Source organism: Dendropsophus ebraccatus, chromosome 13 (assembly GCF_027789765.1).
Source record: "Dendropsophus ebraccatus isolate aDenEbr1 chromosome 13, aDenEbr1.pat, whole genome shotgun sequence".
NCBI classification, from domain to species: Eukaryota; Metazoa; Chordata; class Amphibia; order Anura; family Hylidae; genus Dendropsophus; species Dendropsophus ebraccatus.
In genome coordinates this window covers 63,873,887-63,894,762 of record NC_091466.1, presented here as the reverse complement: position 1 = coordinate 63,894,762, position 20,876 = coordinate 63,873,887, and the positions used below count along the sequence as shown (strand labels likewise).

The following is a 20,876-nucleotide window of genomic DNA, read 5'->3' as shown; positions in this document are numbered from 1 at the left end:
ACATACCCTTCTGAGATTTCACTCTTTGTTGCGCTCTTGGTCTCAGCAGCAGAGTTTACCTGGTCGCCGGGACAAAGAGTTTTGGTGCCCTAGGCAGAGAATACAAATGGCGCCCATCCCCACCCCCCCAGCTGCCCCCACATAGTGTATAGTCTTCACACATCCCCAAATAGTGCAGCCCCCACAGTGTATAGCCCCATATACAGTATAGCCTCTTGGCAGCCCCCACAGTGTATAGTCTCCACACACACCCTTATAGTGTAGCCCCCACATACAGTATAGCCTCCTGGCTGCCCTCACATAGTGTATAGCAGGGGTCCCCAAACTTTTTACACAGAGGGACAGTTCACTGTCCCTCAGAGCGGTGGAGGACCGGACTATATGCTGCTGCTATATCTGAGAAACCCATTTTTGGGAATACGCAGGACAAATCCTTAAATAATAGGTAGATTAAAAGTGACATAAAAACGAAGAATGTGAGCAAACAGATGTTCTTTTCAACAACCTGTCACGATACATTTGCGTGCAGAAATTGTCAGCACTGTAATAGTGTAATAAAAGTCTTTGTCATCCACCAACGATAACATGGAAATAAGCTCCCAGTGACAGGGTTCTATACATGCAGTGACAAGAACTTAGTCTACATGATGAAACGCGGGCTTGTATATATTGGCCAGACAAGCAGACAGATTAACCTCACGACCAAATGTCATTGATGCAGGTACGTCCGGGTCACATTTAAGCATTACTCTCCTCCTCACCTTCTAAGAGCTATAATTCTTTTAAAGTCACCTACGGCTGATTGATTGGTGACATATTGGTGTAGATGGGAATGTAGGATCACTTATTAATTTTTTTCCTAGTCAGGGGAGGAGAAGTTGCACTGTGCCACTGCCACCTCTATTGTACTGTGCCACTGTCCTCTAATGTACTGTGCCACTGTCCTCTAATGTTTTGTGCCCCCTCTAATGTACTGTTTCACTGTACCCCCTCACTCAGTCACCTTGTCCTAATGAATGGTGCCACTGTCCCCTAATGTAATGTACAACCATGCCCAAATTATCTATACCATTGTCCCCTAATGATGTGACACAATGCCCAAATAAACTGTCCTCTCTAATGTACTGTACCACTGCCCCCTCTAATATTTTGCACCACTTTCCTCTTATGTACTGTGCCACAGTCCCCTCTAATGTACTTTGCCACTGCCCCCTCTAATGTTCTGCACCACTGTCCTTTAATGCACTATATCACTGTCCCCTCTAATGAACTGTAACACTGTTCTCTAATATACTGTACCACTGTCCCCTCTAATGTACTGTACCACTGTCCTCTAATGCACTGTACCACTGTCCTCTCTAATGTACTGTACCACTGTCCTCTCTAATGTACTGTGCCATTGTCCTCTAATGTACTGTAACACTGTCCTCTAATGTACTATACCACTGCCCCATCTAATGTACTGTAAAACTGTCCCCTCTAATGTACTGTGACACTGTCCTTTAATGTACTGTACCACTGCCCCGTCTAATGTCCTGTACCACTGTCCCCCCTAATGTACTGTACCACTGTCATCTCTAATGTACTGTACCACTGCCCTGTCTAATGTACTGTACCACTGTCATCTCTAATGTACTGTACCACTGTCCCCTCTAATGTACTGTACCACTGTCCCCTCTAATGTACTGTACCACTGTCCCCTCTAATGTTCTGTACCACTGTCCCCTATAATGCACTGTACCACTGTCCCCTATAATGTACTGTACCACGGTCCTCTAATGTACTGTACCACGGTCCTCTAATGTACTGTGCCACTTTCCCTTTAGTCTTCTGGTGGGCCAGTCCAACACTGTATATGCAGTACTAGCAGTGTTCAACAGTCTGACAACAGAAAGACAAATGCAAACAAGTAAACTTACAATGCCCAGACACAATTTGTGATATGTTGCAATATATTTCTGAACCACACAACAATTCTAATCTTTTTTTAATCGGGTTCCACATGCTAGGACACTGCATTTAGTGGTCTCTGAGTGATCAGTGTATGGGCTGGTCTTATTGGGCCTTTTTAGATGATTCTTATAGCATTGTTTCTTGTCTGGAAATGATTTTGAGTCTGTCCTTGTACCAGTAACTAATAATTGAACATTGGTAACCCTCCCATCAATAACACCGTTTAATACATAATATCCTCAGAGATACATATCTCAAAAAATCGATTTATTTCTGTGTTTCCACAGGAGCCGAACATATCGAACACAAGATGATGAGCACAGAACCCAATGGGACTATGACAACATTTGCTAACATCACAGACACTCCAAAAAAAGCATGTGTAGACCAGGGAAGCTTTGGGTGGCTCTATACCTATCAGCCCCACTACATGTGGTCCATCTTTGTTTTAGGCTTCATAGAAAACTTGTTTGTCATCTCCGTGTTTGCCCTTTATAAGAGTCGCTGCACGGTGACTGAGATCTACCTGGGGAATATGGCGGCTACCACTCTGATTTATGTTAGTAGCCTACCCTTCAGGGCTGTGCATGTCTCCAACAGGTTTCACTGGACATTCGGAAGCTTCATGTGTTCAGCAGTCGTCTCCGCTTTTCAGCTCAACTTTTACAGCAGCATCTACTTCCTTATGATGGTCAGTATTGAGCGATATCTGGCTCTGGTGAAGCCCATGTCCGTTAGTCATTTGAGAAGACCTTGGGGGACAAAGGTGACCTGTGGCATCATCTGGGTTTTTGCAGTTGGGATAAGTGTGCCCAATGGGGTGTTCCGAAAGGTGGAGTTCAATGAAAAATTAAATACCACAGACTGTGTTAACGACAAAACATTTAAGAAATGGTATATTTCAGTAAATAGCATCAGGAATATTCTGGGCTTCTTGGTGCCTCTGGTTGTCATCACCTTCTGTACATCTCAAATGATTCGTGCTTTAATCAACAACCCAATGCGACAGTTTAAGAAGGTCAACAAAGAGAAAAAAGCCACTTGGCTGGTCCTGTCCGTATTGTTGATCTTCATGTTGTGCTGGATCCCCTACAATATTTCTATCTTTATTATGACATTAGATCGATTCAATGTCTTCCTTTCATGTAAATTGAAATCCATCAATGATCATATCTACCAAATGTCTTATTACATGGTCCTCAGTAACAGCTGCATCAATCCGGTTCTGTACTGTATGGTTGGGAATAACTTTAGGCAAAAGGCCAGAGAGGTCTACGGTAGGCTTCTATGTGGGCTTGACTGCATCAGTGTCCCCCTGATGTCTATAGTAACTCCTACTGTATCCTCTAATATATATATAGTAACTCCTACTGTACACCCTAAAAAATAAACTAATTCCTGCCCTGTCCTCTGAACAATACAGTAACTTTCACTGGTATATAGTCCTTGGTCCTTGAAGTATATAGTAACTGTCACTGTGGTTCCTTAGTAGTGATTCCTGATATCTTATTCAGTACTGTATCTTTGTCTTTGTTATGCCAATCATAGGTCCAGTTAAGGTCAGACATTGGCAGAGCTAGGGGGAGGCCTACATGACAGGGGCTTGGAAGGAGTGACAGGGGTGGGGCAGTACAAGGGGTGAAAAGGGGTCTTTGGATTAGAGGGGGAAGGTTTCCCTAGGGGGAGGGCATAGGGAGGGAGTCAGTTCTGATAGGAGGCTGGAGTAGGGGTTCGTTAGCCATCTTAGGGCACTATTTCACGAGACAATTATCGTTCGCATAATCGTTAACGATAAACGATCCAAACAACCGCTATTACGAAAGACCTGAAATCGTTCACCCATTTACATGGAAAGATAATCGTTACTTATGATTGTTCTTGCGGTCGTCTTGTTGTCGCTATTGCGTTCGTCACTACTGCGAACGACCAACTTCTTATTCAATGCGAACGATTTGCGAACGAGCAACGATAAAAATAGGTCCAGGTCTTATTAAACGATCAACTATTTCTCGTTCGGTCGTTAGTCGTTAACTGCTATTTAAACGAACGATAATCATTTAGATTTGAACAAGTTAACGATAATCTGAACGATAATCGTCCGGTGGAATAGGGCCCTTAGCTACAGAATCTATGAGAAAACTCCCACCCACCCTCTCGTTTCTTATTTGTCTCTATTGTGTGTGTGTGGGGGGGGGGTTCTTTGGGGGGGGGGCTGGGGTACCTTTGGTTGGGTGTGGGATGTAGCCAACAGTTTTGTTTCTTCATTTGCCACGGCAGCTGTGTGGTGGTGGGGGTGACATTGAACCACTAGTGAAAAAAGCACTACTGTTGGAGGTTAAGGGGGGAGGGGGGGGGAACCTAATGGAATAGGTTCTGGACCCCCTTCAGGTGGTTTACTTGTACTGGCAGGGTGTGGCTGTCTGGTGGAAAAGGGTTTTCTAAGGCCCCAACATAATAAATGGGTTGTGCGGGTGGTACATGATGGTGCCTTCGAGCCAATGGGTGTAAGCAATATCGGCTGAAGGTAAACCTGCAATGTTAGTGTTATATTGGTGAACCGCCAGGGTTAGTGGCTTTGAGGACAAACCCTACGGTATTGCTCAGGAATGTAATTTGTTAATGTACAGGGTGTGCGGTGGGAGGTGGGGTGTCGTTAAGACAATTTGGAATATTGTTAAATTATTTTTGGTTAATAAAATTTTGCCTGCTGTGGCCAATCAATGGTTTTTGTTTCTCATTTAAGGGGATAATAGGTGGGAGGGGTATGGGTCTGGAGCGACTTGACCGTACCCTGTCATGTTGGTCACTTATTCCTTGTCTTGCGCCTCTGCAGGGAGCTAAGGTGGTGTAAATAATTCTCAGGAAATAAAAAGTTTATTTATGACAACCTATAAAATGTATATATGACAACCTATAAGGTTGATATATGACAATGAAGTAAATGCATGTTCAAATTGCATTTTACCGTGCGGATTGGTGAAGTTATAATAGGATAATCCCTTCTTACTTCTCCCTGCAGGAAAATAAAGAAGATTGGGGAGCTGGAGGGGGGAAGAACAGGAGCTGGGGTGGAGCATCAGGGGCTAGATAAGTTAAAAATTTACTAGATGTCTGTGTGCAGTGACCTGGGGGTGTTAGGTGTTAGTAGGGGGCTAGGTGTTGGTGTACTGACTAAGGCTGGGTTCACACTCTGTTTTTGCAATACCTTTTTTTTCATCTGTTATTTGCAAAAAACGGATGAAAAACGCATGCATTTGTGTGCATCCGTTTTAATCCGTTTTTCCATTGACTTTCATTGTAAAAAAAAGTATCAAAAAGTATATTTTTTTTAACGGACACAAAAGTAGTGTCAGCTATGTTTTTGTGTCCGTCAAAAACAACGGATGCATCCATTTTTTTCCTTGCAAAAACGCAGTGTGAACCCAGCCTAAGCACTTGTCACGGCAGTCAGGAGTGGTATTGCCCACCCCTGGATACACTGACATACAACTTTGAGGTAGAACAGGTGTAGGTTCAAAAACAGAGTAACCACAGAGTCAAGTACAAAAACAGGAGAACAGTTGACTGAAAGTTTAGTGCAATACAAACATATGGGAACTCTGAAATAAGGTGCAGTAACAAAAAAATAGCCTCTTTCACATGGTGGACAAAACAGATCATTTAAGCCGGGTGCTGAGGCATATAAATATATATGCTTTGTAGACTTGGGCTTGACTTGTAAGTTGGGTTAAGTTAGGCTTGTAGTAGACTTGTAAGGAAGGCAAGGGGGCTACCAAGGGGACCTTGCCTAAGAGGTAGCAGAACTCTGTCTGGGGAACTTGAATGAAGAATACTTGATAGAACAAATACCCGTACTCACAGTTTGGAGAATACCGCCTCTTGCCAGAGAGATCACTGAGTGCCAGATCTGGTAGGACAGGCCCCGGGCTTGCACAACCAGGTGTAGCTGGCCACTAAAGATTACCAGAGATGACTCAGTAAATACCAATTAAGTACTTCGGCTGTAGCTGCACTTTGCTTTACTGCAGATGATTCAATAGCTGTGGGACGTCCTGACTTTGGAGAAGAATAATCACGCCAGACATAGGGAAGGTTGACCTTTAGTGGTAGTTACGCCACCTTAGGCTTTAGCACTGCATACTGGAACTTTAGTAATACTTTTGAAGAGTTCAGCTGTAGCATAGAATTCCTGTAAGGGGACCTGGCCCTCAGGCCAGGCCCTGGAGTAAGCTTCAGCAGAAACAGGTTTTTGTACACACTCTATCTGACTAAAATGGATCTAAAACCCTAGGAATCTTCAGGGAGCTTTATAGGCGAGGGCCGAACTAATCTTCCATTGGTGGGAAACTTTCTGGAAAGAACATGGGTGGAAGGTTGTGAGATACCCAGCTCAACAAGACATACTCTTTTAAGGTGTGCTAAGTACATAAGAATAGTGAGATACCTAATGGTAAACAGTAAAGTGCAGACCTTTAGCCCAGAGCATAGAAATACACAGTACCTGATGACAGGTGTGCACACACGCTCTGAGACACTACATGTTTACTTTATATGTTAACAAGGAGACACTGAGGATGCAAATATATATGTTTGTATGTATTTTGTATAGAGACAGGTATATCCTGTTTCTACTAATCATAGCTTGGAGGGTGTTTAGAATTCTTTCAGGTGGTAACATGGTGTGATATCAGATATCAGCTGTGTAAAGAATTGCTCATACAGAAAGGGAGTGACAATATCACTTTAAGGCTCGATTCACACGTATTAAAAGTGCGGCTGTATGTGCGGCTGTAATTGTGCGGCGGTATATTTGATGGTTCGTGTGTATGCTGGGAAGTATAGGATATGCGGCTGCACAGTGCACACTCCGTATGAGTTTCGGCCCTGATTGTATCCGGGTCCGTAAAAAATGAGCAAGACCATTATTTCTGGCCCGAAAATGTCCAAGTCGACCGTAGGAAGTAACATTCGGGCCTGCCGGAACCTCTGATTACAGCCGGATCAATCGGGATTCTCATTAGAATAATTCATCAATGCGTAACGCCCCTTCAGTTTAAAAGGCCCAAGTGAATGGGCTTCAATAGGTGACCATCCTTTTAGGTGTCCCGATCTGGAGCGATGGCACGGCGAGCGGAGCATGGTGGTGCTGGTCGTGGGCGACGTGGTTCCTGGCAGCGGGACATTGATGTTCCACGCCTGATCGCAGAGGTAAGTTTTATCGAAGAATTAGACTAATCTTTCTCGAATGATTTGACTTAGAAAATAGGATGTGTAGTCTCTTTCTGTGTATCTATTTATCCCTCTCTCTCTATCTATATATGTATCTAAAGATATGTATAATAATCTGTAATGTATGCGAGCCAAAATACATATCTCTGTTTATAGATTTATGTGATGTGTTAAAATGTTTTACTTGGACTTAGAAATGCACATGGTCGTCTCGGCCCACAAAAACGCACCTAAGCCACATGTAACACACATATGAATGTGAAGACTGTTATTGGTATTAAATATCTGCGTTTTAGTCATGCGACACGGGCGTGGGAATGTGGCCATAAAAAAACCACAAAGTATCGTCATGTGTTTCCTTATCTGCTATAGTATTAATTTCGAGTGCAGTTCCCATATTAAAGAACTACTTACATATGTCGAATTTAGTATCCCTATTGAGTGTCGGGTTGTTGTATTTCTTCCATGTATATATATTTTAAATAACAGTGACATGTGTTAAAAATGAGGAACTTTTTAATGCAAAAAAATGTATATTGCGTTTTTGATGCGTTTTTTGTGTGATATAGTGCATGTCAATCTGAGTAAGCGTGCGCACTACACAGTATAGTCAAGTAATGTTTGTGTAATGTTTCACAAATCGAGTCGACCAAGGTTGCGTTTTTGATGCGTTTTTTGTGTGATATAGTGCATGTCAATCTGAGTAAGCGTGCGCACTACACAGTATAGTCAAGTAATGTTGGTGGAATCTTTCACAAATCGAGTCGACCAAGGTTGCGTTTTTGATGCGTTTTTTGTGTGATATAGTGCATGTCAATCTGAGTAAGCGTGCGCACTACACAGTATAGTCAAGTAATGTTGGTGGAATCTTTCACAAATCGAGTCGACCAAGGTTGCGTTTTTGATGCGTTTTTTGTGTGATATAGTGCATGTCAATCTGAGTAAGCGTGCGCACTACACAGTATAGTCAAGTAATGTTGGTGGAATCTTTCACAAATCGAGTCGACCAAGGTTGCGTTTTTGATGCGTTTTTCATGTAGCTGCATTTGGCATGTACTTTCATGTTATTGTGTGCCCCTCCTAGAATGTTCGACCTAATGCAATACCTAACCTTACATGTATTTAATTATCAATATATATATTTTTAACTATATATCAGCGACTCTTTAATACATAAATGTTGACCATAGTTATAACAAAATGTCGAGATCTCTAACCATAGTCGTTGTGACATGTTTTCTCCACACACTAAGATAACCAAACACCGCAGTAGTGAAATAGTTAGCTTCACTCGTTTGCACATGTGTTCATGTATTTTCTAAACAATGTGGATTTTCTTTGGCATCAGGTGTGAATGCAAAGCTGTCATTGATCTGGTCTTGTGGCCTACTAATTAGTGCTAGTTAAGATACAAAGCCTTTCCTAAATTTAATCATTAGACACCAATCTTGGTATGTTTTCAGAAGTGTGTTCAAAGAGTTCTGGCATTCCTTGGTTTATTGAGTCTTGGCTCAGTGGTTATTAGGCTGTGTTCCTTAGATTACACAGGTGGTGTGTTGGAAGCTCAACACCACTCTATGTAATGTCATTATGGAAAACATGTTATTATTCTAATCGATGTAGACACACAGAGAGGTGAAGTCAGATGGAGATGTCTAGTGATTTCTGTGTTTATATATAATTTTTCAGGTGCGGTCCCGTCCCCATTTGTGGGACTTGACTGTGCGTGGCTACCACGACCGTGTCCTGCGTCGCGAGACGTGGGAGAGTATAGCGGCTCTGGTAGTCCCACAGTGGGGCGATGTCACGGACGCTGAGCAGCTGCGGATGGGTATGTCGTGTTGTCAAATAATGTATGACATAAAATCGTGAGAACAATGTCCGATATTTCTACCAAGACCTCGAAATATCTATCAATTATTATAATCTATCTATTTCTAATAAAGATTTCCTTTTGTCAGTACGAGCAGTGGAGACACGCTGGTCTAGTGTCCGGGACCAGTACCAACGGGCGATACGCATGGAGGAGAGGGGTGGGGAGCCGACCTCCATGCGCTATGCGCCCCTGTTGGATTTTCTCCCGAGCCGCAGTCAACGGCTGTAAGCATCTTTTTATTATTACATAATGTATATAGTATCATATAGTGTACAATATGTAATACATGAGATAAAATGTTATATGGGAGTAATGACTTTAAATTCTGCCTTTGGTTGTTCAGCTGAACCTGGTCCATACTCACTAGCAGATAATATCATCCGATTTCACAAATATTCATCTTTATGTATATGTTTTATATGAATGGCCAGACAATTATCTTTACTGTATCCAGATCATTGCACAACATACACTATTGGCATTCTTTATAAGGCCCTAGTTGTGTCATGTTTGTTAGCCTTCATGCTGGTGTATGTGACTGTCCATAGAGGGTTAATCTATCCTGACCAATCACAATAGTCCCCTTTGCTCACACTCAACCAAATGCTTACACACCACTCTGACTCGTGCTTCAACATCCTGTCATTTCTATAAAAGATCTTACTTTCTGTCATGGCGCTAGACCAACATCTAGGGATTTTTGCAGATCACGGTCACTCCCTCAGTTGTTTAGCGTGTGCTGTAGGTGGCCGAGCCAGTAAGCATGTGAATGAAATGGCTGTTTCTATGCAGCGGATAATGTTTTATATTTAGTGTCCTACAGTACTAAGCAGTCCGAGAGCTGTTCTCCGGCCCACACTATTGACTTCCTTTATACTCAATGCTGGGCGGCCTGCTGCTCTGTCACTGTCTCAGTGTGGCCTGCGGGGATCTATGACAGGTACACAGGCCTCTTACTGGACGCTTGTGTATCTGGTCACATGACTAACTCAGGCCCCTCTCCCTGCTGTGCGATATTAAAAAACACTGGTTGTTGTGTTGTCACCAGAATGCTTACATGGCCACAACATGCCATGAAGATGAGAGCATTGTTTCCACACTCAGAAAGGGGAACATTTTTCTACAATAATTTGGTTTTTTATTTTTGGGAAAACACTAATGTGAATGAGTTAATAAAAATATTAGTATGTCCTAACATAGGATGCTGATAGTACTACATCATGTATTCGTGGTAACAAAGCACACATTTCTACATAGTGTATGTTATCCAAAGTAAACCATTCGATATATGAAGTACCTTTATGAATGTGTCCATATTAGCTAACCTTTCTGTCTCTCCACAGAACCAGTGGCAATTTCTCAGACCCACCGGGAGGACAGGATGCTGGTGGTTCTGATGTTGCAGCATCACAGCAGGAGGGGGAGAGTGCGACGCCACCGCCATCACAGGAGCCTGGCAGTCCGACTCTTTCTGAGGGCACGGAGCAGATGCCAGGACCTTCTGGCTCTACTTCCATGGCCGAAGAGGAGGAGGCTGCAGCACCATCAACATCTGGTGCAGGTCCTAGTGGTGTGCCCCTGGCAGCTCGGCCACGTCAGCCACTCACGAGGCCCACTACTACCACCACCAGGAGGCGTCGGGATCAAGAAGAAGCTCATTCAGCATTGAGTGAGTTGGATCATTCTGTCATCAACTTTGTCAGGCGGTTTGATGGAGGAGATGATCAGAATGATTTCTTCTGCTACTATCTGGGAGTCCGTTTACGGAATCTCCCTACTAATCTGGCACGTAGTGCGCGGATCGTCACCGAATTGTTGCTGTCGTGTCACGAGCAGGTTGACCCCGATACTTTCCCCGACCCTTGCTATGTGGGCGCCCTCCTACAATCTGTGTATGGGTTACACTCACGGAGGCCACATATCCCGCCGGAGGGATATTTTTTCCCCGAGACCACTGCGCCCCCACCTCGCTCCCCCCTTGTCCCACCAGCAGTTTCCCGAGAGCCACCTGGTGCCATGCCCCCTCCATCTGAGGGTACTAGGGCCGTTCCTAGGCGCCCGCCACGGCGTGGACGGCGCTCTCGGCCATCTCGTTCCTCACGACGTTTATGATTTCTACTATGTGATGTATGAGGCAATACATCATAATTTATTGTTTTAATTATTTTCATTTTTCTTTTTTTATTTTTTTTTATTTTTTTTTTTATTTTTTGCTTTGGTTTATGGCAAGTGGTCTCCTTTTTCAGGCCCAGAGAGGTCATTTTGTGTTAGGGTAGAGTAGGGTCCATGTCCCTGAGGACACCTTACCGTGGTGACATGGTACACTCTGTTAAAAAAAACAGTTTGCTAAGATCCTCATTAAAAATAATATATAGAAAATACTAAAATCATAATGTCTTTCCTTTAGCTATCTCCAGGGCGAATGGTTCTTGTGTGTAGGGGACCTTGTTAGCAGAAACAATATGTCACAACATTTTTTTTTACGTCAAGAAGGTCAAAAATGGACTGTCATCCAAATAGATGAGTTCCTAAATGCAAGTGTCTGATGTGTCCTGTTTTTACATCCATTCATGACTTTTGTTGGATATGTTTGACTCAGCATCTTGCACAGAAGGTTGATGTGTCAAATGTATCCTTTTTTGGTAACATTTACCCTACACAATAATCGGGTTCATGTGATATTTCATACTGAACATGCTGAGTTTGCAGTAAAATACTTTTCTATAGAATATTTAATTACACATTATAAGTCTTTTAATGATCAACAATAACATCAAAACTCGATTTGGACTGGAGCAAACAATGCTACATTGTGTGTGTGAAAGTCGAATAGTTGACATTCTTCCACACACATCTGCGTTGTTGTCTCTCGATTGGCCGTTGGAATGTAGGCCTTTGCCTCAAGGTTACTAAAGTCCCGCGCGCTTACACAATGTACTGTATCCTATAATAAACTCCCCATTTTGAACATGGAGAGGCCTAAAGCCTTTCCAAGGATACATCAAGGATATATTAACATGTTTTCAATTCAAAAAAAAAAAAAAATGGGTCCATTCTTATGGTTGTGTTTGTTTTTGCTTAGCACATAGTGCAGTTGATGGATGTGTTGACGATATATATGTAACATTTCCCACAAGTCTCAGGCTTTTATTAGCATGTAGTGTCACTACGCTAATCATTGACTCAGTGTGTGTTGGATGAATATCTGATAGTCTGCTCCTAGACTGGGCCACGAGATCGGCCTTTGGGAGCCTGTAGCAGAATGCAATGATCTGTCTGCAGTAAGCTGCAGCTTCATGCGCCCTTCCCCCTCTGGCCTAATCTAACTTTGACTTTACTGTTGTGACATCATATTGCTTGGCAAGTCTGACAATGTATTGGAATACAATTCCTTGTGTATTTATATAATATCTCATTTTTTGACCTCTCCCAGAAAAAGCTTAGCTGGTTGTTCACTTTGTTTAGCGTTATCATTTGCATTAATGCGACATGCCGATTAGCCATGTATCCAGATGGCAACACTTTATCAGTCTGAATACAAAGCCTCTATTTCATATGGTAAATCACAATTTCTTAACCCTGTCAGTAACCAAACTGAAAACTAACGTAGATTAGTAGTCAACAGTGGGCTTTGCCGCCAAGGGCTGGTTATTTGCATATGTAAATGAGTGTGTTCGCTCACATATGGACATAGTGGCTAGGCTGATCCACCGGTTCGGTAGCTCCAATATAGAATGGATCATAGAAATAGTGGGGCACAAGCGGCAAGCAGGTACGACATGGTGCAAACCAAGGGGTGTAAGGAATGAATCTAGGAATAACAAACATGTTGTTCTGTGGTCAATTCATGGCTGCGCACCAGTTTTCTCCTTCTGGAGATTACACCTTAGTTTGCAGTTAACTGACGACCAGTGAGTGCCTGGCCTGAGGGCTGGGTATGAGGTATCGTTGGTACAGGTGTGCTCTCGGCCTTGTCAGAGAGTGGACATGTGTCCTGGACCTTTGCAGGTGCCTTTTGGCCCGGAAGGGAAAGGAATGCTGTGTTTGTGGTCCATTTCTTGGAGAAGTGGCCAAATATTATAGAGCATTGTTAGTGCATGTATCTGAGTGCCACCCTGCACTGTGGCTAGTTGCACCTGTGTGATGAGAGCAGGATTGGCAGTTGGCCTTGACATAGGATGATAGAAGAAAATAATTATTTCTGTGAAGCTTAGCCATGAGAGAAAGATTGTTTTCCACACATTTCTCACGGTCTTATTTTGTAATTGTCCTTGTATATTTTTAAATATAACTCAAAATACAGGGATGAATGTAACAACTGCTTGTGCCCAGGCTTCACCTAGGCCGTGTCGGTGACTGGATGGAGATAACAAATGTATCATTTTGAGTTCCTATGTGTAGAAGCCAAGGTTATTTAGGATGTGTCTGCATTGTAAGATCTGCACTTCTAAACCCGTCGCTGGAAGAAGCAGTTTTTTGGACAACAAAGCCTGAGTGATCGATGCAACCAGAGATGGATCTTGATCGGTCGGTTATAGACGTCGCACAGCTGATCAGTGAAGTAAGTATTTAATGGAGGTGTTGGGAGTTGTTTTGACATAGATAAGATCGTGGATAGACACATTTCGATCCTCCTTTGCCATCGGAGAAGATAGTTGTGTGGCCGTGACTTAATGTATGATTGTCATTTGTTGTGTGACTCACATTTACATACATGTAATTTAGAATTCTTGCCTTTTATAGCGGGTTTTTTGATGTCCAAAAGTCACATCTGTTATTGCAGCCTGTTTAAGTGAGAACTCATTTCGGGGAAAAAAATCTATTATGTAATCATCAATAGATGCAAGATAATATTTATTTTATGTGTACGATTGTCCATAGTCATTTAGTGGCACGATACATCGCTCCGAGTAGTTGATGTAAGTACGATTGTGTGTAATTCCTATGTGTTTGCCATCAGGGGGCGCTTGAAATCGAGCAATGACTGCATTTGTATTTTCATATGTGTGTGTCTCCTCCAAATCTGTGAAGGTGTTAGCTCTTTCGGACCATGTACCACACATCATATTTTAGGCGAGATTTGTAAGTAATGCCTAGTCGAGGAATTGTCCTTGTAATAGCACATGTTGTTGGGCAACCAGGGCGTGACTTATGTTTGCTTTTAGCGAGATGGCCGTGCAGCGAACTCTCTCCCTCCTCCCTCCTCCCTCCTCCCTCCTCCCTCCATGATGGTTGTTGGCGGCACATACATAGGAGAAATCCTCCCATATAATGTTGTGATAGTGTCATCATAAGGAGGTCGCTTTAATAGGACGCAAATCACGCACAAAATCCGGCGCCGGCTGATGATGCTATAGGCTAGCGACACAGCGTGGACACGCCCCCTCTCTGTAGTACATGCACGTCATCAGTGTGCGTAGCGGGGTGGTTGTTTAGCCGGAGTGTTTGGTGTGCTGTGCTAATTATGTTCACTGCTCGGCTAATGAGTAGTTTGGCTTTTAGCGCTGCTCTGCTGTGTACTTTGTCAGGCGTTGTAACGTCGGAAGCACACACAATACGCAGCAGCCACGTTCAAAGAGGCGTGTGCGCCCATTATGGCACTTGTAGTGCAGCGGCTTACGACGTGACAAGGCCGGACACAAATGGGTAAGCTGAGCAGCGTTACATGGTGTCACATAGCAATTAGCCGAGCACACGACACACAATTGTTACCCCCACCCCCACCCCCGCTACGCACAGTGCTGAGGTGGCGATACTACAGAGAGGAGGCGTGTCCCCCCCGTGTCGCTATCCGAGCCCAGACCCCCGCGCCGGATTGTGGCCTTCCATTCCCTAGTAGTAAGCACATATATTTTCCACAAATACTATGAGGACATGATGTGAGTAGTAGTGTACTGTGTATATGATATGTCCGGCAGCAAACATCATGGAGGGAGGGAGTTAGCTGCAGGTGAAGCTGGAGACCCCACCCACATAAGTGACGTACTATTTACAATCAAACATGGCGTGTAGCATGTGAAATGGGTGTAGGAGCTAGGACCTTATTCACTAATAATTTCTAAGACGTTACTGTGATTTTATGTTATTTTCAGGTCCATGCTCGCCCACTGCTATGGGACGGGCCTGCGGCTGCGTACAGAAGCCGGCTAACGCGGAGTGCCGCATGGAGGGAGGTTGCCCGGCTTGTATACCCAGATTGGGACCAGCATACTAGATTACAGCAATGGACAATTGGTAAGTTGTTTAGCCACTGTGGAAAACCATAAACTCGAGTGTTATGGTCACCTGACGCTGATATATTCCTAATGTGTGGATGCTTTTGGTTTAAGCTAACTATGTGGAGACCAGGTGGTCCAGTGTGAGGGACAGATTCATCAGGCAGCGACGGCAGCTGATCAGGCGTGGGGCCTCCCAAGAAGAACTGGCCGCTTTGCGTTTTGCCCCAATGCTGCGTTTCATTTTGAATTCCACCAGACGCCGCAGGTAAGTGTGTGTGTTAATTGCATGTGTCCATGGTAGGATCACATGATGACGGAAGTAGCTCAGTGTCTTATGTGTGCAGACATAGACATGTGTTATATTTATATAGATTATATACTTTGAGGCTCCAGCAGGGGGAGCAGTATATTTAGTGAACACTTTAGAGGAATCTCTATTTCGGTAAGATGAGGCGCCCCCTGCTGGACACAAGCAAACAAAGAAATGCAGCCTGGGCTAAATGCTTTGGGAACAGCTTTTGATCCCTCCAGGATCTAATACAGAACATGAAATGGCAGTTATGCCAATAGCGTGGACTGTATTCATAATGTTTAAACAATGGACGCAATGTGTCCATAGAGTAAACTAATGTTCCACTGGGGTGGCCTTGTGAAGACCCACAATTTGGGGCAAGAGTGTGTGAATATTGTGTAAAAAGTTATAGTGTGCCACCTCGTACATAGAAAATAGTGTGAAAGCAGGCAGAGTGTAATCCTGCATTGGATGCCTAAATTTTAGTTATATGGCTAAATATGTCGTTAAACAAAAGTGCCATCTTAGATAGTGACCAGTGTTGTTTTCTCCTCAGACCACAAGTAGTTCAGCAACCAGCAGAGGCCTCATCGGATGAAGAGAATGAAGAACCTAATCTGGCACAGGGGTTGGCCAGGACTCCACCACCAAGATGCCAAGAGGGTCCTGTGGAGCCTGCCGAGAGAGAGTGACATGTGCCTTGACCGTCCACCAACATTTGTGTTTGTTCCGCACTCCCTCTCCTCAGCTACACCAACACCACCCCTTGTCTGCTACACTGTAGGGCCTTTGTGCCAACCGCGGCTTACTAGCATTCATATTTTACTAACATTTGTGCGCACCAGGACCACATCAATAACACACTGTTTCCAAGGTCGGCCATCACATTAGCTAGGGATGACAATAACAGCTTGGGGGGATTGGGATGTCCCTTTTAGTTTTGTTTTGCCATAATACAGTCAGGCTGGCTGTGGCCTTCACATATTGGCCAGACTATTGCCTCTGCACACTATTCTAACTTCTGTCAACATGGTCCAAAGTAGTCTCCACACACCCTCGCCCACATCCACCCACACACACTATCATGTGGATGTGAATTTTTTTAGACATGTAATAAAGCCATTTCGACATATCTTGTTGTTTCCAGAATTATGATTTTTGACTTGGTTATGTTTTAGTGTTTAAGGGTTAAAAACCAAAATGATTAGTGACTGGCACTAAGGAACTACAAAATACGCTTAAAACCACTTATTGGCCTTTTTTGGCATAGAAAGATGTATTAAATGTTGCTATTGTGTGTTAGTAAATTTACTTGTCTGCTTTACGTTAGTATCAAATTAACACATGCTGGATGTCCTTCATGAGGATATTTCTAATCATATCTGAGACATTGCTGTATGTGTTAAAATTTATGTGTCATGATAGGAAATATTAATGTAGTTAAGTATTTCATTTATCAGGCCAACACTCTCCTGCTCTGCCCACTTCCTGCCTTGGCCACAGATGTCAGCAGAGAGCACTGTGATACATGAAAAACAATGAATCGCAACATTCACTACATGTTCGTAGTAGGTTCACAATACGTGTATTTGAGTCCTGATATTTTGGTCAGTATTGTGAACAAAACCAGTAGTGTATTAAAAACACAGTCTCTGTTCACACAATGTTGAAATAGAGTGGCTGTGCGCCATTTAAAGTGAAATATTGCACTGTTTTTCTTAAGAAGGGATGTTATTTTGAAATGTCCTTATTTAGTGTTTTAATGGCGCACATCCACAACATTACAACATTGTGTCAAGAGATCCTTTGGGTCTTTGGAATCCACTCCTGTTTTTGTTAGCTATACTGAGTGAAATACACGTATTGTGAAGCCACTAGCGAAGATGTAGTGAATGCTGCGATTACTTGTTTTTCAGGTCTGAGCCTGCTCTATGCTGACATCTGTGGGCAAGGCAGGAAGTGGGCAGAGCAGGAGAGGCTTGTGATGATCACTAACATATTTTGGGACATTAATGTTTATTATCATGACACTATCATTTACACATAGAGCTGGATGTCCGATGGGAGTAGAAATCGCCTCCTGCAGGACATTTAGCATGTGGTCATTATGTACAAAGTGGAGGATATATCAACGTAGACACAATAAGCGACAGAATGTAGCGTTTACACAGGCAGATTGATGTCATGGATTTTTGATAAGAAATCCAGGAGATTACTGTAGAAAAGGAACAGGTGATAAAGTAAAGAGCGACATTTCCCAGCTTTTAATACACTCTTCTGTGTTTTATGTAAAAAAATGTGAAGATAAAGATTTTTTGGGAACCGCAACCTAAGTAGACCACATCAAGCTGGCGCACCTGGGTGATGTGTGGAGGGATATATGTGGTGTGTTAATAGTGATTGTTAAGAAGTGAGATGGACTGTGGCACTAGAAGATATCAGATCCTGTTACATATCCCACACTAGAAAGTTCGACATATAGTGCGCACCCTGCTGGTCACTCCATAGGAAATGCACATGTTTGGATCACATCAGTGTTTCAGCACACTAGTTTCTAAGGACTATACAATTAACATTAGCAGGATGTGACCATGCTCGATAATTACTGGCCAGTAGTATATGTAGTGAGGTTATGTGTATTTTCGAACACTACTATGTGTGAACACACAACATGGTTTACATACATTGAAAAGGCAGACACTTTGTTTAGTGTAATAACAAAATATATTTTTGTTTTGATTCAAAAGATAAGGCAAATTAAATATAAACCAATACATCTGGCTCGAAGAAAACAACATTTCAGAAAAAAAAACAATATTCCAGAGACAGGTGACATACATGGGGAAAAACATCAGTCCTGTGGCCGTGGCTCATAACGGAGGCTGTGAAAGGGGCACGGGCACGGCGCCTTCAGGAGTCATGAAGTAGTCAGCAAAGAGGTTCCTGACCACTATCCCGCGGTTGAGTTGTCTCCCTTGGCCATAGTTGACAGGGGCACTAAAAGCTGGCAGTGTCTCCACGTTCACCTCCGGGGTGGGAGCATAGTCCCGAAGGTAGTTGTGGAGAACACAGGCAGCTTTAATGACCATGTCAACTGTGCCCAAGTTCAACTGCAGGGCAGTGGTAAACACTCTCCACTGACTAGTCATGATTCCGAAGGCGCACTCCACGAAGTTACGTGCCCGGCTCAGCCTCCGGTTAAATACTCTCCCCCGTTCATCCAGCCCTCTCCGTGGGTAAGGGCGCAGCAGGTTGTTCAGTAAAGGGAAGGCTTGATCCCCTACCATGACGAATGGAGCGGGATGCGTGGTACCCGGAAGAGGAGTGGGAGGAGGTAGAGTCACGTGATCTAACAGAATTCGCCTCCCAAACTCTGATCTCAGTAGCGCCCGGGAGTCCCCAGTACTGCCATAGGAGCCGACGTCGATGGCAAGGAAACGATACGTGGAATCAACAACCGCGATCAGGACCACAGAAAAAAATTTCTTATAATTGAAATACTGTGATCCTGATCGCGGTGGTTGCTTCACACGTATGTGCTTACCATCAACCGCCCCTATACAGTTGGGGAAATTGGCCACAGACTGAAAGCCTGCTGCTGACTGCAACCAAATCTCCCGGGTCGGACTGGGCATCACGATGGGCTGCAAATGGTCCCAGATCACGCCGCACGTGCACCTCACAATTCCTGAGATGGTCGACGTACCAACCCGGAATTGGAGGTGCAACGATGCATAACTCTCCCCTGTCGCCAAGAATCTGAAAAAATGAAAAAAAAAAAAAAATTTTTTGTATTCAATGTCACATTCTGCTAAATATTACATTATTACATATTTTAACACTATATTAGATTTCACTACAAATACATGAACAAATAGTTTTAATTCAAAGAAAGCCTCTTCACCTTAACGTTATGAGCAGACGGGCCACAGGAGGGATGGATTTCCGCATGTAGGTGTCCTGTCTCTGGAGATGTGGGCTCAAAATCGAAAGTAAATGATCAAAGGCCTCCATAGGCAGCCTGACGAAGTCCTGGAACTTGTCAGGATGTCTGCAACAAATGAAGAAAAATATTGATCACAAATATTACACACAAACACACATCATAGGAAGATGTCATACGGTTTACAAATGTTGAAATTAACCTCAAACGTTGTAAGGATAAACCAAAAAAAATATATAACATAATGGACTTTGGCCTACACATTTGGGGACAGTAACCTTTACATTTGCATATTACATTCAAAGATTAGCCAAGTTTGATCTATTAAAATCGACATACCGTCGCAAATCATCATACAGGCAACCAATGTGGCCCCGTGTCTCCCTCCGCAGATTGATGGGGTGGACCCAATATCGCCGTCCCACCTCCTGCAGACGGCGCTGCTCTGCGTCTTTTTGCCTCTGAGAAGAATTTGTTAAAAAATTACATTAATAATTTTGAAGACATCTCAATTAGTCACAAAATTATTACACTGTTGCATTTAAGGACCTTGTGTCAACAGTACTTAAGGGAGCTTGCATAAACAATACATTTAAATCAATGGTTTACGGATTATAAGCCGAAACAGTTTGTAAGGCGAGTTCGAAAAAAGGTACATAAAGCTTGACAAAAAAAAAAAAAAAAAAAAAAAAAAAAAAAATTATACTTACACACAAACCCAGGTAATATTTACGCATCTTCCACAGGATAGAAAGCACCACGAGCTGGTGCTTGCGGCGCAGCCTCATACGCCGGGCTGGCCCATAGGGCGCATTATTAGCGCCATCAGACATCTTTGCCGATTGGTTTCTTGGATTAAAAACAATACAAGCATATGGGCGTACTTCGCGAGTGGGCGGAGATTTTATAGGGATGTGGGTGTGCTTATTTGGCCCGGGGGCAGATTCATGAATAAATTACATGCTTTCGAGCGGGGCCAAACAAGCCAAGAAACATCATGACACTACGGCCGGACTCTTACGATAAGACCGTAAGTGCTTTTCAAATACAGCCGCCAGACCACCCGGAGATGTACGGGACAGAAATTTTTACGGCCGCACTGTTACTACGTGTGAAACCGGCCTTAAGGTTATACAATTGTGAGCAAAGGAAGAAAGGATATAAAGAGGGACTCCATTCTTCCTTACACACTGCTAGCAAAGTGAGCAAATTCAGAGTCCCATCAATTACATTTTACATTTCTTTACTATAGGCTTTAACAATTATGCAGCAATTTCCACTAATACAGTCTCAGTGTGTTTCTCCTCACACATTACATCAAAATTTATGCTGGACTCATAGGGAAGCAGCAGGCTATTTTGCGTT

The 20,876-nt window shown here is 43.3% G+C and overlaps 1 protein-coding gene across 1 annotated transcript; it reads left to right on the top strand.

Moving 5' to 3' along the window:
• The first annotated feature begins 659 nt into the window (after nucleotides 1-659).
• Nucleotides 660-3,343, top strand: LOC138770587 (B2 bradykinin receptor-like). The gene is made up of 2 exons (XM_069949691.1): nucleotides 660-721; nucleotides 2,241-3,343. The coding sequence occupies exon 2, from the start codon at nucleotides 2,264-2,266 to the stop codon at nucleotides 3,341-3,343; it is 1,080 nt and encodes a 359-aa protein (XP_069805792.1). The 5' UTR covers nucleotides 660-721; nucleotides 2,241-2,263.
• The last annotated feature ends 17,533 nt before the right edge of the window (nucleotides 3,344-20,876 follow it).